The sequence below is a fragment of the Panthera pardus genome, unplaced genomic scaffold, assembly GCF_024362965.1.
Source record: "Panthera pardus isolate Hobbes unplaced genomic scaffold, ASM2436296v1 HiC_scaffold_27, whole genome shotgun sequence".
In the NCBI taxonomy this organism is placed as follows: Eukaryota; Metazoa; Chordata; class Mammalia; order Carnivora; family Felidae; genus Panthera; species Panthera pardus.
In genome coordinates this window covers 76,016,995-76,040,349 of record NW_026526843.1, presented here as the reverse complement: position 1 = coordinate 76,040,349, position 23,355 = coordinate 76,016,995, and the positions used below count along the sequence as shown (strand labels likewise).

Genomic DNA, 23,355 nt, shown 5'->3' with positions numbered 1-23,355 from the left:
TAGCTTTTCTTTAAACTAAATAATGAATCAAAAACTTCAACACTGTTTTTCTATTTGTTTATTTTAATATGCCGTTGTTTTGTGTGTGTGTGTGTTCTGGGTCCTATTTTCCAACTACTTCTTCATATGCTATAAATGTACTTTTTTCATTGCTATTAGTAATATGCATCTCAAGCAAGGTCCTGCTTTTCAGTTTGATAGACCAGATGCCTGTCTGATTCTGATGTAAACCACTTGTGAGCCCAATTTTGTGTCACAAGTCTAATATTTAAGGAAGGCTTTGGACTAGTTACCTGCTGTTGGGAAAATGAAAAATCAATGAGCAGTTATTGCAAATACCACTTGATGAGTCAAGTACTCAAATATGCTAACTGGGTTAGACTGTTCTATCACCAAAAAATTCCAACCAATACCTGTCCACAGTCATCTTTTACCTAATACTTCTTTATCTTTCAAGATCACACTCCAAGGTCGCAGACCTTTGGGGAAGTGCTTTTTCTTGGAAAGATAAGTCATATGCAACACAGGCTTAGGCAAAACACAACAGGTGGCTGGGAATTAAAAAGCTTTCCTCAGTGGGGGCCTGGAGACTTTGGGAGATGCTGAGGGAAAAAAATGACCATATGAGTCCACTGGGCTTGGAAACAGGAACCTTACATTTGCATATGTGGGACAAATGATGTGAAAACTAGTAACTTTCCTTCTGGGCAGGCTGCAGGAAAAAGTCTTTCTCTCCTGACTAAAGCAGCCACTTGCCTTGTGAACCTCTTTTCATTGCAGGCCCTGCGTTCTGTGCTGAGTCCACAGTTAAAATTACAGAGAGTTCAGAGCCAAAGCCCAGACCCAGATGAGTGCCATGGGGACCACACTCCTACAGGGCACAGGAAGTAGGTGAGGACAATGGTGAAATGGACAAAAGTTGAAAATAAATGTGGATAGATGGTGATTTCTATTTTCACCAGATCACACAGATAAAAGGCAAATGAAATGTAGCATATATCTTTCTGAAAAGTTAAGCTGTCTTCAGGACATGAAAACTCAAATAGAACTGGAGGACAGAGGGACAGGTCCTGCAAAGTTCCATGCTGAGCTATTAAGTGGGACAGTCTTCCTAGCCACATGCTCTGTTGGCATACAGTGCACTCTTCCAGAGGAGGGCTCAGTCCATAGTCTCTGGTTCATTTTCTGGTCCCAGAGAGATGCTGTTCAGAGCACTCTCTCTAGGGAGAGGATTGACCTGACCAGTTCCTCTCTTGAGATTAAATTCCTCTGAGATAGTCAGAAGGTGCCAAACTTGTGGAAGCTGTTTCCCAGGGAAACAGGGCCTGGGTGAAGTCTGAGAGTGGCTATGATATCGCTGAGTGCGTTTTGGCATATTTGTAGAAAATAGAAACAGGGAAAGAAAAACCTCACACCCATAAAATTTTTGAGGGAAAATTGGAGCTTAATGTGATGGAGCCCAGGCATCCTCAGAAATTGTATTATATTCCGATTGAAAAGAGGTTCACAAGGCAGGGCATGGGGCAGGTTTCTGTGGTGCAGTCAAGTTTGCCCAAGTGCATATGGTCCGCACACATAAACACAGATTTTACCCCAGCGCCATTCCCTCTTCCCTCATTTGGACCAGGGAGAACTACTTGAATTTTCAGAACTCCTAAACCTTGGCTCTCACTCTGTATTTTCTGCCAGAGTATGGCAGATTGAGATAAGGGACACAGCAAGTAAGACTGCACGTTTGTGCTGTTTACACTTCCTCCTTTGTCCACTTTTGCACTTTTTCTGGGGTTCAGGAGTGAGAGGGCAGGGTTCACTCTGGTTGTCACTGGGAAGATGCAACCCTTGATAGGTCCCTCCCAGCTCATGACTCATGGGGAACCCCCAAATTCTGCTTCTTCCTGCAGAGAGAGACACCGTAGCTACAGAGCCCACCTTCAGAAGCTATATACTGGAGCTGTTTGTTTCCACAACAACTGGTTCTCCATGATTTCTAGCAAGGCAGAGTGCCTGCTTTGATGCCAAGTGGTTACAGCTACCCAAGTGGCAGGCCTAGAGAGCTGTTCCTTCTGTTAGTAAACAAGTTTCAGATTTAACATTTGTATCTCACCATTGCCAGAGTGGCAATTAAGAGAGCTGGACTGGGGGGCACTTGGTGGCTCAGTCGGCTAAGCATCAGACTCTTGATCTCGGCTCAGGTCATAATTTCATGGTTGCTGAGTTGAGCCCTGCATCAGGCTCTGTGCTGACAGTGTGGAGCCTGCTCAGGATTCTCTCTCTCTGCCCCTCCCCCACTTATTCACGTGCTCTCGCTCTCTCTCTCTCTCTCTCCCTCTCTGAAAATGAGTAAATAAACTTTAAAGAGAGAGAGTGAGAGAGAGAGAGAGCTGGACGGAGCAGCAGGTCCAACCAGCATTTACAATTTTTTTTAATGTTTATTTATTTTTGAGACAGAGAGAGACAGAGCATGAATGGGGGAGGGTCAGAGAGAGAGGGAGACACAGAATCCAAAGCAGGCTCCAGGCTCTGAGCTGTCAGCACAGAGCCCGACGCGGGGCTCGAACTCACAGACCGTGAGATCATGACCTGAGCCGAAGTCGGACGCTCAACCGATTGAGCCACCCAGGCGCCCCCCAACCAGCATTTAAAGATCAATTTCCCTGTGCATACATAGGTCCTTGTGTACCAGGTCTCAGGGTGCCTGGGATAAGAAGCCAGTCCAGTCTTATGTGTAATAGAAGTCTGTGGGTTAATTTGTTTTGTGTGGTTTCTGAGCACAAGAGGTGAATATGCTTTATACATAGTACTAGGAACAGAGTACAAAAATACAAGGATGAGCAACTTTCTAAGTGTTTTTTTTCCTCCTGATTTAATGGCATCTTATCTATTGAATAAGGACACATTGAAAGAGAAAAATTGTTAATTAAAATATCTCCACTTCTCGGGGCACCTGGGTGGCTCAGTCGGTTAGGCTTCTGACTTCAGCTCAGGTCATGATCTCATGGTCTGTGAGTTCGAGCCCTGCATTGGGCTCTGTGCTGACAGCTCAGAGCCTGGAGCCTGACTGGGATTTTGTGCCTCCCTCTCTCTGCCCCCTCCCCTGCTTGTTCTCTCTCTCTCTCTCTCTCTCTCTCTCTCTCTCTCTCTCTTTCTCTCTCTCTCTCTCTCTCTCAAAACTAAATAAACATTAAAAATTTTTTTAAGTATCTCTACTTCTCAATGTAAGTTACAAGTTTAATCTCTAAAGGATGGATTGCTTGCCCCTTAAGAATGGCAAAAATATATGCCATTTTCTCCTATCAATAATTGTCCATTTTGGAATCTAAAACCAATTGAGATAAGTTCAATTAAAGCACTCAAATTGTCAACCATGGTAAATATGTACACTTTGTAAGACTATCACAGGAATCTTCTGCACTGCTCCTTCATGGTCAGGGCTCTGTTGGGCATGATTTTAAATGAAATCCACGCATCTTCTCTCCCTGTTTAGTTTAGGTGCAGCTACCAGGAATGCAAGCAGCATTTAAGGTATAAAGTACTCTATCCTTGAGGAGACCACTTATGGTGGAAGAGGCAATCTCACCATATGCCAAGGTTCTCCTTGCAGGTGGAGCAGACAAACCCTGGGTAGGACTAGAATTCAGGGCTCACAAGCTCTCTGCCCTAACCCCATGACAACCCTTTGTGCCAGGGCCTGGGTTTTGCATCAAAATTCAATTCAGGCCAGGGATCCCTGGGTCCATCAAGAATCCTAAGCTATCTACTAAAGCTCCTGAAATGGTCAGTCCTGCTGCTTTAATCATTCATTTACCAGAGAAATAACAGAATGATACTATTCCTTGGGTGAGCTAACAAAATCCCTGGCAGGTAGGGTGCCTACTATTCATGCACACTAAGAATAGAAGTGAATCCCCTAAACTGATAAAAGACATGAAGCCAATTATTAATGTATTGCCTCCTACTCTAAATTCACCTTTCAACACATGCTCTATGATAATAGATGAATTTTTTAAGTATCTCTCCTTCAAAGTAGTAGGCACAATGTTATACTTTCTCAGTAGAAGACACTAGAGGGACATTGAAAGAGGAAGTGTCTCTCCTGTGATCTCTGGTTCTCAAGAGTGTGGATATGAAGATATCCTTACTGCTCTGCTCCAGGCATGAGCCAAGAACAACTGTCTTCACCAAATGTGCAATCCCAATGTGGCATGGTGATCAGCTTTCTGTGGCCTTCTTCATAGGTACATCCTGTGATCCAAACCACCTGCCCACTGATTCCCTCTGCTTTCTCTCTCATGCCCGACCCCTTCATCCCTAACAACTACTCTTCTCTAGTTCCCCCAGTGCTGCATCCTCCCAACATCAAGGCCCTTCGGATCCTATACGCAGGACACTTTTAGCTCCAGGCCTCCAACCCTACCAGCACTCCATTCCTACAATACCCACATACTGGCCACTAGCTGTGGCTCATCCACACTGATGTGCTCCACAAAGTAGCTTCCTGTTTACCCTGCAACTGTATACCAGCTCTGACTTTGTAGACCAGCTCTGGCATCCCACAAAACAGCAAACTTCTCTGCCATTTAGTAGGTTCACCCACACCTTCTCCAATGAGGTGTGAATTCCAGCTTTGGAGAGGGCCCCCCCCCCCTAAATTTGTCTTTCTTTGGGCATTCTCTCTCATCCCCAGAATGTCATAGGAAATAATATATTCTATATATGATGCATTTTTCATAGTTTAATAATTCTTTATGTTAAATAAACTTTATGTTTTTGTTAAACTTCCCTTATCCTTTGTGCACTTTCTATCCCTGCTTGGATTCAGATTGCTACAGAACACATCTACATAAAATATCATTCTTAGAATTACTAAGACCTTTCTCTTTGAGAGCTGCATCAAGTAAAGATATCCACTATCACTGAGAGAGAGCAGTATGGGATAAACAAGGAACAAAATGCTTGGAAAGGAAGAAGTATGACCAGCATTATTTGCAGATGTTATGATTCTGTACCTTAAATCCTACAAGTATTTACAGAAAAGTTGTTAGAATCAATAAAAGATTTTAGACATTTATAGTATAAAAAATCAACATTCAAAAGCCATTTGCATTCTATTTACCAGCAACAAATTTAGAAAATGAAAATTTCAAAGACAGTATTTGCAAAATATGAAGTACTTAGGGTAAAATGTCTTTTTCTGGAAAAATAATACAAATAGTTTTAAAGAAGTTTTTTTTTTTAATTAAAAGGAAAGATAGACCATATCCACGAATCAAGCATTCAATGTTAAAAATAAGTCAAATCTGAAAGTTCAACACAATCTGGGGCACCTGGGTGGCTCAGTTGGTTAAGCATCTGACCCTTGATTTTAGCTCAGGTAGTGATTCTCCAGGTCATGGGATTGAGCCCCTCATCAGGCTCCATGCTGAGCATGAAGCCTGCTTGGGATTCTCTCTCCCTCTCTCTCTCTGCCCCTCCCCTGCTTTCTCTCTCTCTCTCTCTCTCTCTAAAAATAAATAAATAAACATTGAAAAAAATAAAGAAGGGGTGCCTGGGTAGCTCAGTTGGTTGATAGTCTGACTCCAGCTCAGGTCATAATTTCATGTTTTGTGAGTTTGAGCCCCAAGTCTGAGCTGACAGCTTGGAGCCTGGAGCCTGCTTCAGATTCTCTCTCTCTCTCTCTCTCTCTCTCTCTCTCTCTCTCTCTGCTCCTCCCTTGCTTGTGCTCTCTCTTTTTCTCAAAAATAAATAAACATTTAAAATAAATAAATAAATATTCAACATAATCTTAATTTGAACCCCAAAGAGTTTGGTATACATTTTTTCAGATGAATTGATCACTTACTCAGAATAAAAACAGCCAAATATAACCAAGACACTTTTGAAGAACAAGGAAGAATTGGCTGGCCTTATCCAAATATCAAGATTGGCTTTAGATTTATAGTAATTAATACTGATATGTGGTATTTCAAATAGACAGATTAATAGGGCCACAGTACTTACTAGAGGGCATAGAAACCAGCCCATACATAGGTAGATACTTGACACATGAGTCACTGCAATTCATTTGGAAAGGAGCTGACTTTTCAGTAAGTGCTTACTTAGACAAATGGATATTCAAATTAAAACAAAAACAAAAATAAAAAGCAGAACCCTACTCAACACCATACACAAACATCACTTGCAGGTAGACTAAGACATACTGTGAAAGGCAAAACCATAAATATTTTAGAAGACAGTATAGAAAAATATTTTCACATCCCCAGTGCAGGGATAGATTTCTTAAAACAGAAAAATCACAAACCATAAGGAAAAGAATAATAAATTTTGACTGTATTATAACTAAGATCTTCTCACAAAGCAAAACATATACAAGTGAAAATAAAAGCAACAGAGCAAGGGAATTTTTTGGCGACACACATAACCACCAATGGACTGGTATTAAAAATACATAAAGAACTCATTAAATCAATAAGTACAAGACTGAAAATAGAATAGAAAAATTCGGAAATCCAAGATGTAGGTGAACAAGTGTAGCAGCAGGAACTGTCTATGCTACTGGTGAGATTGTACATTGGCACAACTACTACATAAAACAATTTGGCATCACCTAGAAAAGCTGAGAATATTCACACCCTATATCCCAGTGATTCTATTTTTTGAGGTATATCCAAGAAATTTTACATATGTGTCCCATGAGACATGTCCAAGAATATTCACTGCAGCATTTTTCATAATAGGAGTCCAGGAATTTTCTCTCACTAAATTAATAAATCCAACTGATGAGGGAGCATGGGGCAAGCTGAAGGCAAAGTACAGGCTAATAGCCCCCAGCCAGGTGGAATATGTGTGATATTCCTTGGATATTCCTGGCTACCCAAGAACAAAGGAAAGTGGTTTAAGTGATTGCCATGGTGATGTGGGAAACTAAGGCAAATGAAAAATTAAATTCCTTTACTGCCTATAGCCCATTGACCAGTCCTTGAAACCCTCAGAGTGACATCCCTCTAGGAGCGCAGTTACCTTGATGATGACACTTTGATAAGGGAAAAATAGAATCTTGACTTAACATTATCCTGACCACCTCCCGGCCGAGGAATCTGTAAGTCTACTTTAACATAAAAAAATTCCTTTGGAAACTTCCTTTCTATCAACTGCCCCAAGATATAGGCTGGCAATCATACTACAAGCTTATGGCCCCATGATTTACATCTGAAGTGTCTCTTGACTGAGGTTTTACTAAACACCAATAAACAGCTTTTTCCTCAAGGTCCTGGAAACCTTCTCCCAGCCTGAAGATAAATTATCAGTTACCTGTCACCACCCCAGTGCAGCTCTTCCTGCCCATTAGTCCTATCCCTGTACTTTAATAAAGTCACTTTTTTGCACCAAAGACATCTTCAAGAATTCTTTATTGGCCATCAGCCCGGAGCACCCCACCAGCACCAGAAAACTTCATCACAACCAGCCAGCCACCCAATAAACAAATTTTAACACATGAAAAGTACTTAGTACCATGCTTAGCACTGGGAGGGGCTGGGAGTGTTTATTTTGGTATATACAGTGATGTACGAATTTAAATGGCAGTAAGTAGATTCCTAGGTATTCCAGCACCATTTACCGAATGAACTGTCATTTCCTCATTATCTGGGAAGACCCTGATTGCCTACAAATATTGAATGTAGAACTTATTTATGCACACCAGGCCCTGCCTCTGGACTTTCTGTTCTGTTCCAGAGACCCAGTACCAGAATATTTAAATCACTGTGTCGTTAAACACGTTTTAATATCTGATAGGGCCAGTTTCTGCGCACTGCACATTTTTTTTTCCTTTCAGGAACATGTTCAGGCCCGCGGCAGGGGGCGGGGTCGCTCCTCCTCCTCTGCTCTGGTTCCCGCGGAGCCTCTCGGACGCTGAGATGGAAAGCCCAAGGCTGCTCCCAGCTACCGGGACGCGACAGAGCGAGGGTGCTGGCATCCCCGCGGGCGGCAGCCGGGTCCACAGAGGCCCTGACCCGTGGGCTGGCCAGGTCCCCGCGCGCCGACTCCTGCTGCTCCGGGGCCTCCAAGATGGCGGGCCCGAGAGGGGGTGCGAGGAGGCCCGCGCGGCCTCACGGGGCTCAGGCCCCAGCCCGTTGGCGCCCAGGCCAGATTACGCTGGCGGCGGTGGCGGCAGCGGCGACGGCGATGACCTTTTCCTGGTGCTGCTGGACCCAGTGGGTGGTGATGTGGAGACCTCGGAAGCCCGCCAGGCCTCAGGGCCTGTAGGAAGGGAGGAGGCCCAGTCTGGCCCACAGCTCCAGAAGGGTGAGAGTGGCGGGAACCCACTTGGGCGACCGGCGCTAGGCCCCCACTGCCAGTCTGCGGTTCCCGCCCCACCCCCGGCCCAAGCCCCAACCCCGGTCCCCGCCGCAGGCCTGGGACCAGCCATGGCCTTCGCGAGCACTGTCACCATCCACAACCAAAACCTGCTTTTGCGCTTTGAGAATGGTGTCCTCACCCTTGCCACGCCCCCGCCGCCAGCCTGGGAGCCTGGGGTCGCGCCTGCCCCTCAGCCCGGGGGTCTGATGACTCCTCAAGCGGGGATCCCACACGCAGCGCAGCCCAGCGACTGCCCCGAGGTGCCGCCCGACCTCCTGCTGGCCGAACCGGCTGAACCGGTGTCTGCCCCGGCGCCTGAGGAGGAGGCAGAGAGCCAGCTCGCAGCCCAGAGCCCCCGCAGGCCGCTGGGCCCAGGCCCTGGGGTGGTGCTGTACCTGTGTCCCGAGGCCCAGTGCGGACAAACCTTTGCCAAGAAGCACCAGCTGAAGGTGCACCTGCTGACTCACAGCAGCAGCCAGGGCCAGCGGCCCTTCAAGTGCCCCCTGGGCGGCTGCGGCTGGACTTTCACCACCTCCTACAAGCTCAAGAGGCACCTGCAGTCTCACGACAAACTTCGGCCCTTTGGCTGCCCTGCGGAGGGCTGTGGCAAGAGCTTCACCACGGTGTATAACCTTAAGGCACACATGAAGGGCCATGAGCAGGAGAACTCATTCAAGTGCGAGGTGTGCGAGGAGAGCTTCCCTACACAGGCCAAACTCAGCGCCCACCAACGCAGCCATTTCGAGCCCGAGAGGCCCTATCAGTGCGCGTTTTCCGGCTGCAAGAAGACGTTTATCACAGTGAGTGCCCTGTTTTCCCATAACCGTGCCCACTTCAGGGAACAGGAACTCTTCTCCTGCTCTTTTCCTGGATGCAGCAAACAGTACGATAAGGCTTGTCGCCTGAAAATTCACCTGCGGAGCCACACAGGTGAGAGACCTTTCCTTTGTGACTTTGACGGCTGTGGCTGGAACTTCACCAGCATGTCCAAACTCTTAAGGCACAAAAGGAAGCACGATGATGACCGGAGGTTCATGTGTCCTGTGGAAGGCTGTGGGAAATCTTTCACGAGGGCCGAGCACCTGAAAGGCCACAGCATAACCCATCTGGGCACAAAGCCTTTTGTGTGCCCTGTGGAAGGCTGCTGTGCCAGGTTCTCTGCTCGCAGTAGTCTCTACATTCACTCCAAGAAACACTTGCAGGATGTGGACACTTGGAAAAGCCGTTGCCCAGTCTCTACTTGTAATAAACTTTTCACATCCAAGCACAGCATGAAGACCCACATGGCCAAAAGGCACAACCTCAGCCAGGATCTCTTAGCTCAGCTGGAAGCTGCAAATTCTCTTACACCCAGCAGTGAACTTACCAGCCAGGGACAGAGTGATCTCAATGATGCAGAGCTAGTGTCTCTCTTCTCTGATGTGCCTGGCAGTAGTTCTGCTGCAGTGTTGGACACAGCACTGGTGAACTCTGGAATCTTGACTATTGATGTGGCTTCTGTGAGTTCAACTCTGGCAGGGAACCTCCCTGCTAATAATAATAATTCCTTAGGGCAGGCTGTGGACCCTCGGACCTTGATGGCCACCAGTGACCTTCCCCAAAGTCTGGATACCTCTCTCTTTTTTGGAACAACAGCCTCTGGTTTTCAGCAGAGTCCCTTAGATATGGATGATGCCTCAAGTCTAAGTGTGGGGCCATTGGCATCTCTGGGCCCTTTGGCTATGAAAAACTCAAGTCAAGAACCCCAAGCTTTGACGCCCAGCAGCAAGCTAACAGTGGACACAGATGCTCTGACTCCTTCCAGCACCCTTTGTGAAAACAGTGTCTCAGAACTACTGATGCCAACCAAAGCAGAATGGAATGTACATCCTGACTCTGACTTCTTTGGACAGGAGGAAGAAACCCAGTTTGGATTTTCCAATCCAGCAGAAAACCATGGTTCTCAGAAAGAAACAGATTTTATTACAGTGACTGGCAGCTCATTTTTGGTATGAACTATCAATTCCTTGCCACATGGCTTACTTTTGTTAATTACACTCAATTTTAAGGATATTCTGGACTAAATGTTTAAATGCAGCCCTTTCTAACAGGTTTGGAAAGGAACAAATCCCGAGGCTATAAGTTGGGAAATTTAAATTCTGATCTTGACTCTGGAACTGACAAGTTGTGTGACCCTGAGCAAGTCACTTAACCAATCTGAGCCTTAACTTGCCTATTTATAAAATGAGGTGGTTTGAATAGATTATTTCTAAGATTTTTCAACTGTGTATTTTCATGATTTTGTGCTCTTTCTATTGCATGTGCTTCTAATGTAATGAAAATGCATTGAGAGTTAATGATCAAAGAATGTGAACTGGCATTCAACTTTAAAATTTCAATGGAAATTTTACAGAATGTCAGAATATTTCTAAAATCTAGTGATAGAGCTTAAAAAAAGAACCCTAAAAATATGGGTTGGTTCTTTTTACCTCCTCACCCTTCTAGTTTCTTTTTCTCTCTCTTTCTTTTTCTTTCTTTCTTTCTTTCTTTCTCTCTCTCTCTCTCTTTTTTTTTTTTTTATGGAAGGTTATGTTGTGGCAGAGCTTTGATGAGACTCAGACCCAGAAAATTTGACTTTGTGGTGTTGAGTAAGTGGCCTTAAGTAAGTCATTTAGCATCACTAAACCTCAGTTCCCTGCTGTAAAATGGTCATTGTAATGTATACCTACCTGATATGCATTTTAGACTTATTTTTCTATCCCAGGAGTTAGTTTTTGGGGGGAAATGTTCTGTTTTGGCATGCTTTGGTGAATCTTTATCACTTTTCCTGCCCCTCTAGTTCCTTCCTAAAAGAGAAATTAGCATAATCCAATGACATGTGTGCAGGCAGTAAAGGTTTATGAACAATAAGAAGCAGGAAATGGAATATCTTTCTTCCACAGATTCAGAAGGATTTTTCTCTATACAATTCTTATGTAATGTTGCCTCCAGGTCCGTTTGTCTGAATTACAGTATCTTTGCTCTGCATTCAAAGCCAGCCCATGGAGTAAATATATAGAGCCTGTGAATTCCAAGAAAATCTGGGAACAGATCAGAATGACATTTTCTCCCTCTGTGTCCCAGAGAGCAGTTTGCTTGCCTTCTTCCTGAGTTGGAATGAGAGGTTCATTTGCATTTTGAGTAAATATAATCAGTCTTACATGAGTATAGCATTTTAAAGTTTATGCAGCACTTTCACAACTTATATTTGAGCCTCACAATATTGTGAGATAGTTGGGACAAAGTTTTAACTATAATTCGTATTAAAATTTACCTAACTCACATTAAAAGTGAATTTATATACATATATATATATGTGTATATATATATGTATATATATGTGTATATATATATATATCAACTCCCATGTTATTCTTCTGAGTTTCATTTGTTTATAACTACTTTTTCTGTTCTACCTTAATTGATGTCTGTTCCTTTCTGCCAGCTCTACTCTCTCTCCAACCTCTTCTCTAACAAGTGCATATAGTTCCTTGTCATGATCTCCTCTTTTAAAATTTTAATTAGATGGGTCATTTTCATGGTCACCATATCTCAGCCATTCCCCTCATGGCCCGTTTTTCAGTCACAATATTTACTGCAGGTCTGAATGTCTACTAAGAAATTATAGTGTGTTTCTATATAAATCAAATGATAAGAGGATATTTTTATGTAAGGTTTTTGTGAGACATGTTCTTTTACTTTTCTGTGTTTTTTCACCATGTTGTTCTGCTAGCAAACACTATTAGTTGCCCTGAAACATTCTAACCCAGTACTGCTTGCATGTAGATGTTTGTGGATGACAAGTATAGCACTTTGGCAGTGCACTTTATAATTTGCCACTTTGAAATGCAACTGTATTATCTTTCTGTTTTTGAAATTGGTTGTGCCCATTCAGTGAAAAAGCAAGAAGTATATACATAAATTTGTAATTCAAAGAAGTGGTCAGAGTATGATTGTTTATAACCATTTAACAGTTCTCCCTCAGCACTTTGGAAGGGTTTTAAGCCCATTTTGGCAATGCATTGTCATTAGTTAAGTCCTCTTAAACAGATTTTTCTTCTTTTCCTACAGATAGGAATGTAGAGGCCTGATGTAAACATGCAAGGTGTAGGCATCTGTTAAGATATGTAAACAAAAGAATGTTTTAAAATTATTTCACTTTGTTTCTTTAATCCCTCAATACTCTGTCCCTTTATTAAAAACTATTCTGTGGAATTTTTAAGGACAAATTTTATGTTTCTTGAAGATAAATAATCTTATAATTGTTTGTAGGGTCACACAGTTCCCTTCAATCTGTTTGTTCAAAAGATTACTCTTTTCAATATCATTTTCCCAGCATCATGGTGAAAACGGCATGACATTACAGTTAGAAGTACAACTACCAACACAATGGCTATTTCTGTTAGTGTTGGCATAAAGATGCCATTTAAAAAAAATAATGGGACATAATTCAATGTTCTCTCATTTTCTTTACTTGACTCTTCAGTACTTGGTTTATGAAAATTTTGCCAATTGAAAAAACAGTAATAAAATGCTTTTCAGAAAGGTTTACATTTAGGGGACTCTCCAATTGAAAAAAATAGTAACAAAATGCTTTTCAGAAAAGTTTACATCTAGGGGACTCTGTTGAACGTGTTCATCATGAGTTAAAATATGTTAATCTTGACATTTTTACCAATATTTCATTATGGTATTACATAATTGAAAGTCTTTACTAGAAGTGAAACTCCACAGAATATGAGGATCACTTTTCTTTTTGGATTAAGTCTTCATATTCACATCCAGGAAAAATAAGAGAAGAATTTGGTATAATGGTATTATTTATGACTATTCCTTGATTCCAGATAAAATATTGATTAACTCCCTTTTTGGGAATACTCATAATCCCTTAGTAATTATTGATACCAAATAGATCCACTTGATGCTCACTCAAAGTAAGTGATAATTAAAATATAAGGCTGAGCTGAAATTTGTGTGTATATATAGCTTTTGAACAAAGGATTTTCTTAGCAATTTTTTAAAAAAATAAAATGTGTGGGGGACTTATAGAACAGATTAAGCTCTGTGTCAAAACACAACTACATCTAAAAAGCAAAGCACATGCTACAAATGAATTTTTATATTTGTCAAATCTCTATTGACAGGGCCTTTGGTAACAGTTTTTCAACTGGGGATCTCATTGTATATTTCAAGTTTACTTACTGACTACATACAACATACAAGGTAGAGTACTAGGAATATTGATAAGAGGAGTAAAATGTAAGCCACATCTTAATTTTGGAGAGGGCGTAAGAACTCACATAATAAACATGTCACAACTAAACAATACCAGGAAACATCCTTTCAGACACCAAATTAATGGCTTGGAGGAAAAGAAGGGGCAGTAGCTATGCTTTAATGGATGGTTAGATTTAGTTATGTTGAGAAGAGAGTAGATGAATTCTAGCCAGGGAGAAAAACCCAGGAAAGAATGTGAAATGAAATAGGCTACACAACACTGGGAAAGACCATCTAGTTGACATGCAGGGCTTATGTTTGGTAAGTTCTGGGTAGTAGGGTTAGACTACCAGTATGGAGCCTAACTCTAAGAGCTGTGAAATCAGTCATAGCAGATAGGACTTTATTCTGGACATGGTTTAGAGCCAGTGAAGATATTTAAGAAGGGAAGTCAAATGATAAACATATAGAAAGTTTAATATAGTAGAAATATACAATGTGGATTTGATGGGGGGATATAAGATCATGTAAGAGTTTATTGTAAAATAATTTCAGGGTGCTGTGATAAGGACTTGGAAGTGGAATCATGGCAGGAAGTGAGAGATATTGGAGATATTTCCAAGTTGAGGTAACAGATATAACTTGGTGACTCACTGAATATATGAGACATCAATCAGAAAAAGAAAGCAAGAGCAGAAGTGACTCTAAGGATTTCTTGGAGGCTGTAAAAATTACATTTTATTAGTCATGAACGAGAAGGGTTGAAATCTTTCAGGAGTACATATGAAAAGATGATTAGGGCATGTTTAATTCATGAAGAAGTGAGAGATCATAGTTACTTACTATACTGTAAACTGTACATATTGTGGATTATGCACAGTATTAGGCAGTGGGGGTCATTTCATTTTCCTTGGCTCCTTCAAATATTCTCAGATTCACATTTAATGTTTATATTTTTGTTTGCCATTGAGTATTTACAGGCCTCTTCAACTTTGCATCAAAATGAGCCTCTTCAATTCTGCATCAAAATGAGCATACTGTCTTCACTACTTTGGATATTTAACACATATTTTATGTGGTATTTAGTAATATAATAAATAATTTCTCCATAATTTAGGAGATGCTGTTTAGTCATCGATTTTGATAACTCCTCAATAGAAACCTTGTTAGATTAAGTTTTACCTGTATTGTTCTCAGATTGCAAGAGACAGGGCTAGGATTATCTAAAACTAACATTGACTGATATGGTGTGAGAACTCAGTCACAAGAATCATATTCTCTGTTATCCATATACCCTAACATAGGTTGTCCTTTTTATTGTTACCCTTACCACTAATGGTGATAACTCAGAAGGAATGGGGTCCAAGGAAAAAGTGAGAGTAAATAAGTAGCACAAATAACTACTCAGTGATTACATTTTTTGATGGTGAATTTTCTATCATACATTTTCAACAGAACACTTCATTTCATTCTAGTTTTCTATTGATATTTATGGACCTGGAAGACACATTTCTGTCACTTGGCCCATGAAAAATAATCCAGTATTTTAAACTAAACAGACAATGACTCTTTTTTTTCTTTTTACATAACATCACTTTTTAAAATATTTTATTTCTATGATTAAAAGTAAGCCTCCACAAGTCTCCTACCACCAGACACATTGATCACATTTTGTTGTATTTCTTTGATCCATGTTTATTGTTTTCAACATAAATATTAATAAAGGTAAATAAGAAAAGGAGAGAATAAATAAGACATTTAAAAAATAATTGTGGGGCACCTGTGTGGCTCAGTTGGTTAAATGTCTGACTATTGATTTTGGCTCAGGTTGTGATCTCACAGCTCTTGGGAACAAGCCTGCATCGGACTCTGCGCTGATGGCATGGAGCCTACTTGGGATTCTCTTTTCCCCTCTCTCTGCTCCTCCCCTGCTCGCATGCATGTATACACTCTCTCTTTAAAAAAAAAATTAGTTGAGGGGCGCCTGGGTTAGTTGGTTAACTGGCAAATTTAGGCTCAGGTCATGATCTCCTGGTTCATGGGTTCAAGCCTCGGATACGGCTCTGTGCTGACAGCACAGAGCCTGGAGCTTGTTATGGGTTCTGTGTCTCCCTCTCTTCCTACCTCTCCTCTGCTTATGCTGTCTCTCTAAATAAACATTAAAAAATTTTAAAAAGAAAAAAAAATTAGTTGAAATAATCCTTACTACAGAGAGTAGTCGATGATTCTTAAGAACACTAATAAGGTGTGAATCTCTTAGTAATATCTCTATTTGTTACCAGCTTATTAAGCATCTGACAATTATTGAGTGCTTATTTTGTGTGAAACACTATGAATTATAACACAAAAGTATACTTAATTCATTCAAACAAGTATTTTTGAGCACATATTTGACAAATTCTGTCCTTGTGCTCACACACATTATGTTATAGACAAAAAAATTAAAAAGAATCGAGCTCTAAATGGTTACATTTTGGAATAATACGGATTTAAATAGAATAGCAGTTGTCATTCCCAGAGTATGGGTTATAGTGATGACCAAAAACTCAAAGCACCGATTATCAAAAGCTATTTCAAGAAATTCTAAGAATCTAAAATTTAATCTGGGATGCAGCAATTAGAGTAAACTATCCTAAATTAAAATTTACACAGAATTTTGAATGGTAGCTTAAATAAAAATCCTTTGGGAAATAAATTTTTAATTTTGCTTTATTTTTAGTTATTCTAGATTAGAATCCTGGATGTGGGAAGTGTTCACACACACATAAACACACACTCATACACACATACACACATACATTCATACATACATATATATCTGAAAGTGATATTTTGAAACTATATAAGATGTATATTTTCAAATGAGAAAACTAGCATGTAAATAGTATTAAGCTAAATAAAATTTCCTCATATTAGACACAAAAGAAAACAATATTCTGAAGCAAAAAATCCACAGGCTTTAATTAGAAATTAATTGTTTCTTTGGGATAAAATAAAAAATTTATTAATATTTATCAGGACCTATTTCCCTTTCCCATTTATGCTGCAGTAAGTCTGAGATTCCATTATGCTGGATGTGGAAGAAAGTAGCTGGTCACATGTCTGTTTATGAGGAAATCAACCTAAATAGTGAGCTGAAATGGAAGTTCCACAGGCAATGACTCAGTGAATAGAGCAGCAGTTTATTCTAGGCTAGTTCCAATTTTAGAATATGTGCTGCTGGATGGAATGAGTATTTTTTTTTCCTCTCAATGAATGTTGGCATTCTAGTTAATGCCAAACTTAGCACTTGGTGTTTCTAAGAAATTCAACATTTTTCTTCATAATGCTACCTTATGTTTCTGTGCTTCTTAGAGCCAATTATTACTTTATTGTTAATTATCAAAAGTATCAATAAGAATTGTATCAGATGCCCTGATATACTAAGAGATAAAAGAGATAAGTCATATATTTTATTGTCTCACTTCTCAAAGTGTTCTTGATTAGGTAAAACTTGTTTTTCTCTATTTGTTATTTAAGGACTTTCCTGCTTGGGTATGTTACTGTTGTTTATGTACTTAGAAAGCAATAGGACTTGGAAACATTGTTAAAATAAGTGATTATAATTATAACGAGAAATTTAGCTCTGTTGAAAATGCAGAAATCTAGGCTAGCTCTACTATTTTCCTGGATAACAGAGTTTATGGGAAGGAATGCAGGAAATTCATCAGGGAAAAAAAGAAATTCATTTTGTTACTAAATCAGATTTTGTACTTAACAATTTTGCTGATTAATCTAGTATATTTTAGAGCATATTATAGTCCATTTAGAAGACTATCTACAACGCTGAGTCTTTAGATGAGACCCTAAAAATTTGGTTGACTTTTATTAAATTCAAATTTGATAATAGGCATTGGATAGTCCTTTTCACTGCTTAGATCTACTGAGTATTGTAAAAACTCATTGCATAGGATTTTTTTTTTTTGCATAGTGATTCTGATTGCCCTTCAAGATCTTAGATCTCTTTTGGGGCAAAAATACTTCAAAGATAAAATGGTACCTGGATTTACAAAAATCATTGAAGATTCATCCCAAAATGGGAATGAGAAAATAAAATTGAAACAACAACAGAGAAAGAGGTTAATTTTGTTCTATAGCCAAGTGTTTTGGCTTTTCCAAGTGTCTTTGATTGACAGTATCTGGATAAAAGCACAATGGCAATTTTAGAATATGCCCAGTATTTTACAATATAAGTTAGTCATATGAAAATTTCAAATAGATGTTATTGCAACATTGGTCATCTGTCTAATACCATCTGGCTTTCAGAAGTTTCATGAAGATAGTAAAAGTGAAAAGTTTTCCAAATTTAGGTCCTGCCTCTGAAATGTCCAAATGTGCTCAAACTAGGTTCCATTGATTATTTCATATGACAGATAATTTTGGTAGTTGGTGCTTTTAACTATTTCTACTTCAAATATTCTTTGAAGTGTATTATTAGTTTTTAGGGAGTTCAGTTTTATGGAGTTTTTTTGAAAATTATATATTGAATACTAACTTTTTATCAGATATGTCATTTGCAAATATCTTCTCCCATGCCATAGGTTGCATTTTAGTTTAGGCGATTGTTGCCTTCCCTTTACAGAAGGGATATGATACAGAAGATCATACAGAAGTATGATACTTTTGATACTTCCACCTTTGTTGTCTTGACAAAGTCCCAGTAGTTTATATTTACGTTTGCTTCCCTTGCCTCAGGAGACATAAAAAGAAGTTGCTATGGCCTATATAAAGCAAGTTATTGCCTGGGTTCTCTTCTAGAATTTTTATGATTTAAGGTTTCACATTTTAGGTTTTAATCCATTTTCAATTTTTTTGTGTGTATTGTGTAAGAAAGTGGTCCAATTTCATTCTTTTGTATGTTGCTGTCATTTTCCCAACAACATTTGTTGAAGAGACCTTTTCTAATTGGATATTCTTATCTGATTTATTGAAGATTAATTGACCATATAGGTATGGGTTTATTTCTGGATTTTCTGCTCTTTTTCTTTGATCTATGTGTCTGTTTTTGTGCTAGTACCATATTGTTTTGATCACGAAGCTTTGTAATATAACTTGAAGTTCAGAATTGTGATGCCTGTAGCTTTACTTTTCTTTTTAAAGGTTGCTTTGGCTACTCAGGGTCTTTTGTAATTCCATACAAATTTAAAATTATTTGTTCTAGGTCTCTGAAAAATGCTGTTGGTATTTTGATAGGAATTGCATTAAAAGTTTATATTGCTTTGGGTAGTATAGACATTTTAACAATATTTGTTCTTCCAATCCATGAGCATGGGATGTCTTTCCATTCCTGTGTTTCATCTTCAATTTCTTTCATCAGTGTTTTACAATTTTCAAAGTACAGGATTTTCACGTCTTTGGTTAGGTTATTCCTAAGTGTCTTATTATTTTTGTGCAATTCTAAATGGGATTGATTCCTTAATTTCTCTATCTGATGCTTCATTAGTGGCGTATAGAAATGAAACAGATTTCTGTATGTTGATTTTGTACCCAGCAAGTTTACTGAATTCAGTTTATCAGTTCTAGCACTTTTTTGATGGTGTCTTTCATGTGTTCCATTTAGAGTGTCATGTCATTTGCAAATACTGAAAATTTGACTTATTCCTTACCAACTTTGCCTTTTATTTCTTTTTGTTGTCTGATTGCTGAGGCTAGGACTTACTGTATTATGTTAAATAAAAGTGGTGAGAGTAGACATCCCTGTCTTGTTCCTTACTGTAGGGGACAGAGTGTCAGTTTTTCCCCATTGAGAATGATATTAGCTGTGGGTTTTCCATATATGGCTTTTATCATGGTGAGATCTGTTCCTTCTAACCCTACTCTGCTGAGGGTTTTTAACATGAATGGAGGTTGTACTTTGTCAAATAGGTTTTCTGCATCTATTGAAATGATCATATGGTTCTTATCCTTTCCTTTATTAATGTGGTATAGAATGTTGATTGATTTGAAGATACTGAACCATGCTTCTAGGCCAGGAATAAATCCTACTTGATTGTGATGAATGATTTTTTTTAATGTGTTGTTGGCTTAGGTTTGCTAGTATGTTATTGAGAATGTTTGCATCTATGTTCTTAAGGGATGCAGAGAGAACCTATAGTTCTCTTTTTTAGTGGTGTGTTTATCTGGTTTTGGTATCAGGGTAATGCTGGCCTCATAGAATGAATTTGTAAATTTTTCTTCCTTTTCAATTTTTTGGAATAGTTTGACATGAAAGGGTATTAACTCTTTCTTAAATGTTTAGTAGAATTCACCTCTGAACCATCTTGCCCTGGTTTTTTGTTTCTTGGGAGCTTTTTTGACTATTGATTCAATTTATTTCCTGGCTATCAGTCTGTTCAAGGTTTCTATTTTTTCATGTTTCAGTTTTGATGGTTTATATATTTCTAGGAATTTATCCATTTCTTCCAGGTTGTCTAATTTGTTGGCGTGTATTTTGTCATAATATTATCTTATAATTATTTTATTTCTGTAGTGTCAGTTATTATTTATCCTCTCTCATTTGTGATTTTATTTATTTGGGTCTTTTTTTTTAAATTTTTTTTAATGTTTATTTACTATTGAGAGACAGAGGGACACAGGGTGTGAGCAGGGGAGGAGCAGAGAGAGAGAGAGACACAGGATCTGAAGCAGGCTCCAGGCTCTGAGCTGTCAGCCCAGAGCCCGACGTGGGGCTCGAACTCACAAACTGTGAGTTCATGACCTGAGCTGAAGTCAGTCGCCTGACCACCTGAGCCACCCAAGCGCCCCTGGTCTTTTTTCTTTTTGCTAAGTCTGGCTAGGGTTTTATCATTTATCTTTTTTTAGTTTTTCAAAGAAAGAGCTCCTGGTATCATTGATCTTTTCTATTGTCTATACAGAATGCTATATCATTAGAGCAGAAATATGCTCTGATATTTATTATTTACTTCCCTCTGCTTGCTTTAGGTTTTGTTAATTGTTCTTTTTCCAGCTCCTTTAGGTGTAAGGTTAGATTGTTTATTTGACATTTTATTGCTTTTGATGTAGGCATGTTTTGTTATATATTTCCCTCTTAGGACATTTTTTTCTGCATCTCAAAGATTTTGGACCATTTTGCTTTCACTTTTATTTGCTTCTATGTATTTTTTAAATTTCTACTTTGATTTCATGGTTGACCCATTCACTGTTTAGGAGGATGTTCTTTAACCTCCATGTACTTGTCTTTCCAGATTTTTATCTTGCGGTTCACTTCTAGTTTCATAGAATTATAGTCAGAGAAAAGCATGGTATGATTTTGATTTTCTTGAATTTGTTGAAGCTTGTTTTGTGGGCTACTATATGATCTTATTCTGGAGAATGTTCCATGTGCACTTGAAAAGAGTGTGCATTCTGTTGCTTTAAGATAGACTGTTCTGAATATGTCTACTAGATCCATCTGGTCCAGTGTCATTCAAAGCCATTTTGCCTTGTCTATTTTCTGTTTAAATGATCTGTCCATTGATGTAAGGGATGTTAAAGTCCTGTTATTATATAATTATTGATTAGATCCTTTATGTTTGTTATTAATTGTTTTATGTATTCAATGCTCCTATGTAGGGTGAATATTTATGTTATATATTCTTGGTGGATTGTCCCGATTATTATTATATAGTGTCCATTTTTGTCTTTTGTTACAGTGTTTGTTTTAAGGTGTACTTTGTTTGACCAAGAAGATAGTGGTGGAATAGAAGAACCATAGGCTCACCTGCTCCCACAAACACAATTATATAACTATCAAATCATCCTAAATACCCCATAAATCGACCTGAACAGTGACAGAACAAGCTTCACAACTAGAGTGAGAGAAGAGGCCACATTGAAGAAAGTAGGAAGTGCGGAGACATGGTTTAGTTGAGAAACCTATCATGGGTGCTGCAAAGGAGAGAGAATCATGTTTACAAAGAAGGGTGAGAGAATGAGGAACACACATGGCAATACACAAGGAGAATGTTTTCCCATAGTCATTGGCTAGGAAAATGAGGGGGGCTGAATTGTGTGAGTTCTTGTAAGCAGCAAGGCCTAAAGCCTGGAAACAGTCCTACAGAATGTGAAAAGGTATTTGCAAATGACATATCCAATAAAGGGCTAGTATCCAAAATATGTAAAGAACTTAAAAAACTAAACACCCCAAAACAAATAACCCAATTAATAATAGGCAAAAGGCATGAAGAGACATTTCTACAAAGAAGATATACAGATGGCAAACAGACACAAGATGCTCAACACCCCTTATCATCAGGAAAAAGTAAACCCAAACTATAACGAGATATCACCTCATACCTGTCAGAATGACTAAAATCAACAACATAAGTAACAACAGATGTTGGGGAAAATGTGGAGAATGGGGAACCCTCTTGCAATGTTGGTGGGAATGCAAAATGTTACAGCACTCTGGTAAATAATATGGAGGTTCCTCAAAAAGTTAAAGATAGAACTACCCTACAGTCTAGTAACTTAACTACATGGAATTTATCCAAAGAATACAAACATACTAATTCAAAGGTATACATGCACTCCAAAGCTTATAGCAGCATTATGTACAATAGGCCAAATTATGGAAAGAGCCCAAATGAAGAACAAAGAATATGTGATTATATATATTTATATTTTAGTTATTATAATTATTATTCTATATATTAGTTATATATAATATATAGAATTATATTGTTATATAATTAGTTATATAATAATATAATTAATAATTTTAATATATATATATATATATATATATATATATATATATATATAACTTGCCATTTCCAAGGACATGGATGGAACTAGAGAGTATTATGCTAAGCAAAATAAGTCAGCCAGAGAAAGACAAATACCATACAATTTCACTCATATGTGTTTAAGAAACAATACAAATGAGCAAGGGGACCAAAAAAAGAGAGAGGGAAAACAAGAAATAGACTCTTAACTTTAGAGAACAAACTGATGGTTACCAAAGGGAAGTGGGTGGGGGGATGGGTTAAATAAGTGATGGGGATTAAGGAGTACACTTGTTGTGATGAACAGTGTTGTATGGAAGTGTTTCATCACTATATTATATACCTGAAACTAATATTACACTGTATGTTAACTAACTGGAATTTAGATATAAACTTACAAAAAAATAAAGTCTACTCTCTCTGATATCAGTATTGCTACTTTGGCTTTTTTTTTGATATCCATTTGCATGAAAGATGTAACTTGTCCCCTCACTTTCAATCTGCAGGTGTCTTTAGGTCAGAAATGAATCTTTTGTAGGCAGCATATAGATGGGTCTTGTTTTTTTATCCATTCCGTCACCTTATGTCCTTTTTTAAAAAAGTATTGTTTTGTTATTTTTTAAGTTTATTTATTTATTTTGAGAGAGAGAGAGAGAGAGAGAGAGAGAGCAGGGGAGGGGCAGAGAGAGAGGGAGAGAGAGAGAATTCCAAGCATGCTCCGTACTGCCAACACAAGGCAGATGTAGGGTTGAATCCACGAACTGCGAGATTGTGATCTGAGCCGAAACCAAGAGCTGGACTCTTAACCAACTGAGCCACCCGGATGCCCCACCCTATGTCCTTTGATTGAAGGACTTAGTTTATTTACATTTGAAATAGTTAATTTTTTAAAGGTTATTTATTTATCTTGAGAGAGAGAGAGAGAGAGAGAGAGAGAGAGAGGGGGAAGGACAGAGAGAGAGGAGAGAGAGAGAATCCCAAGTAGGCTCTGCGCTGTCAGCACAGAGCCCAACATGGGGCC

The 23,355-nt window shown here is 39.0% G+C and overlaps 1 protein-coding gene across 1 annotated transcript; it reads left to right on the top strand.

Annotated features, from left to right (window-relative positions):
* The first annotated feature begins 7,835 nt into the window (after window positions 1-7,835).
* LOC109261016 (zinc finger X-linked protein ZXDB-like) lies at window positions 7,836-22,319 on the top strand. The gene is made up of 2 exons (XM_019439528.2): window positions 7,836-10,343; window positions 21,261-22,319. Exons 1-2 carry the CDS (start codon window positions 7,836-7,838, stop codon window positions 21,270-21,272), a joined length of 2,520 nt encoding a protein of 839 aa, XP_019295073.2. The 3' UTR covers window positions 21,273-22,319.
* The last annotated feature ends 1,036 nt before the right edge of the window (window positions 22,320-23,355 follow it).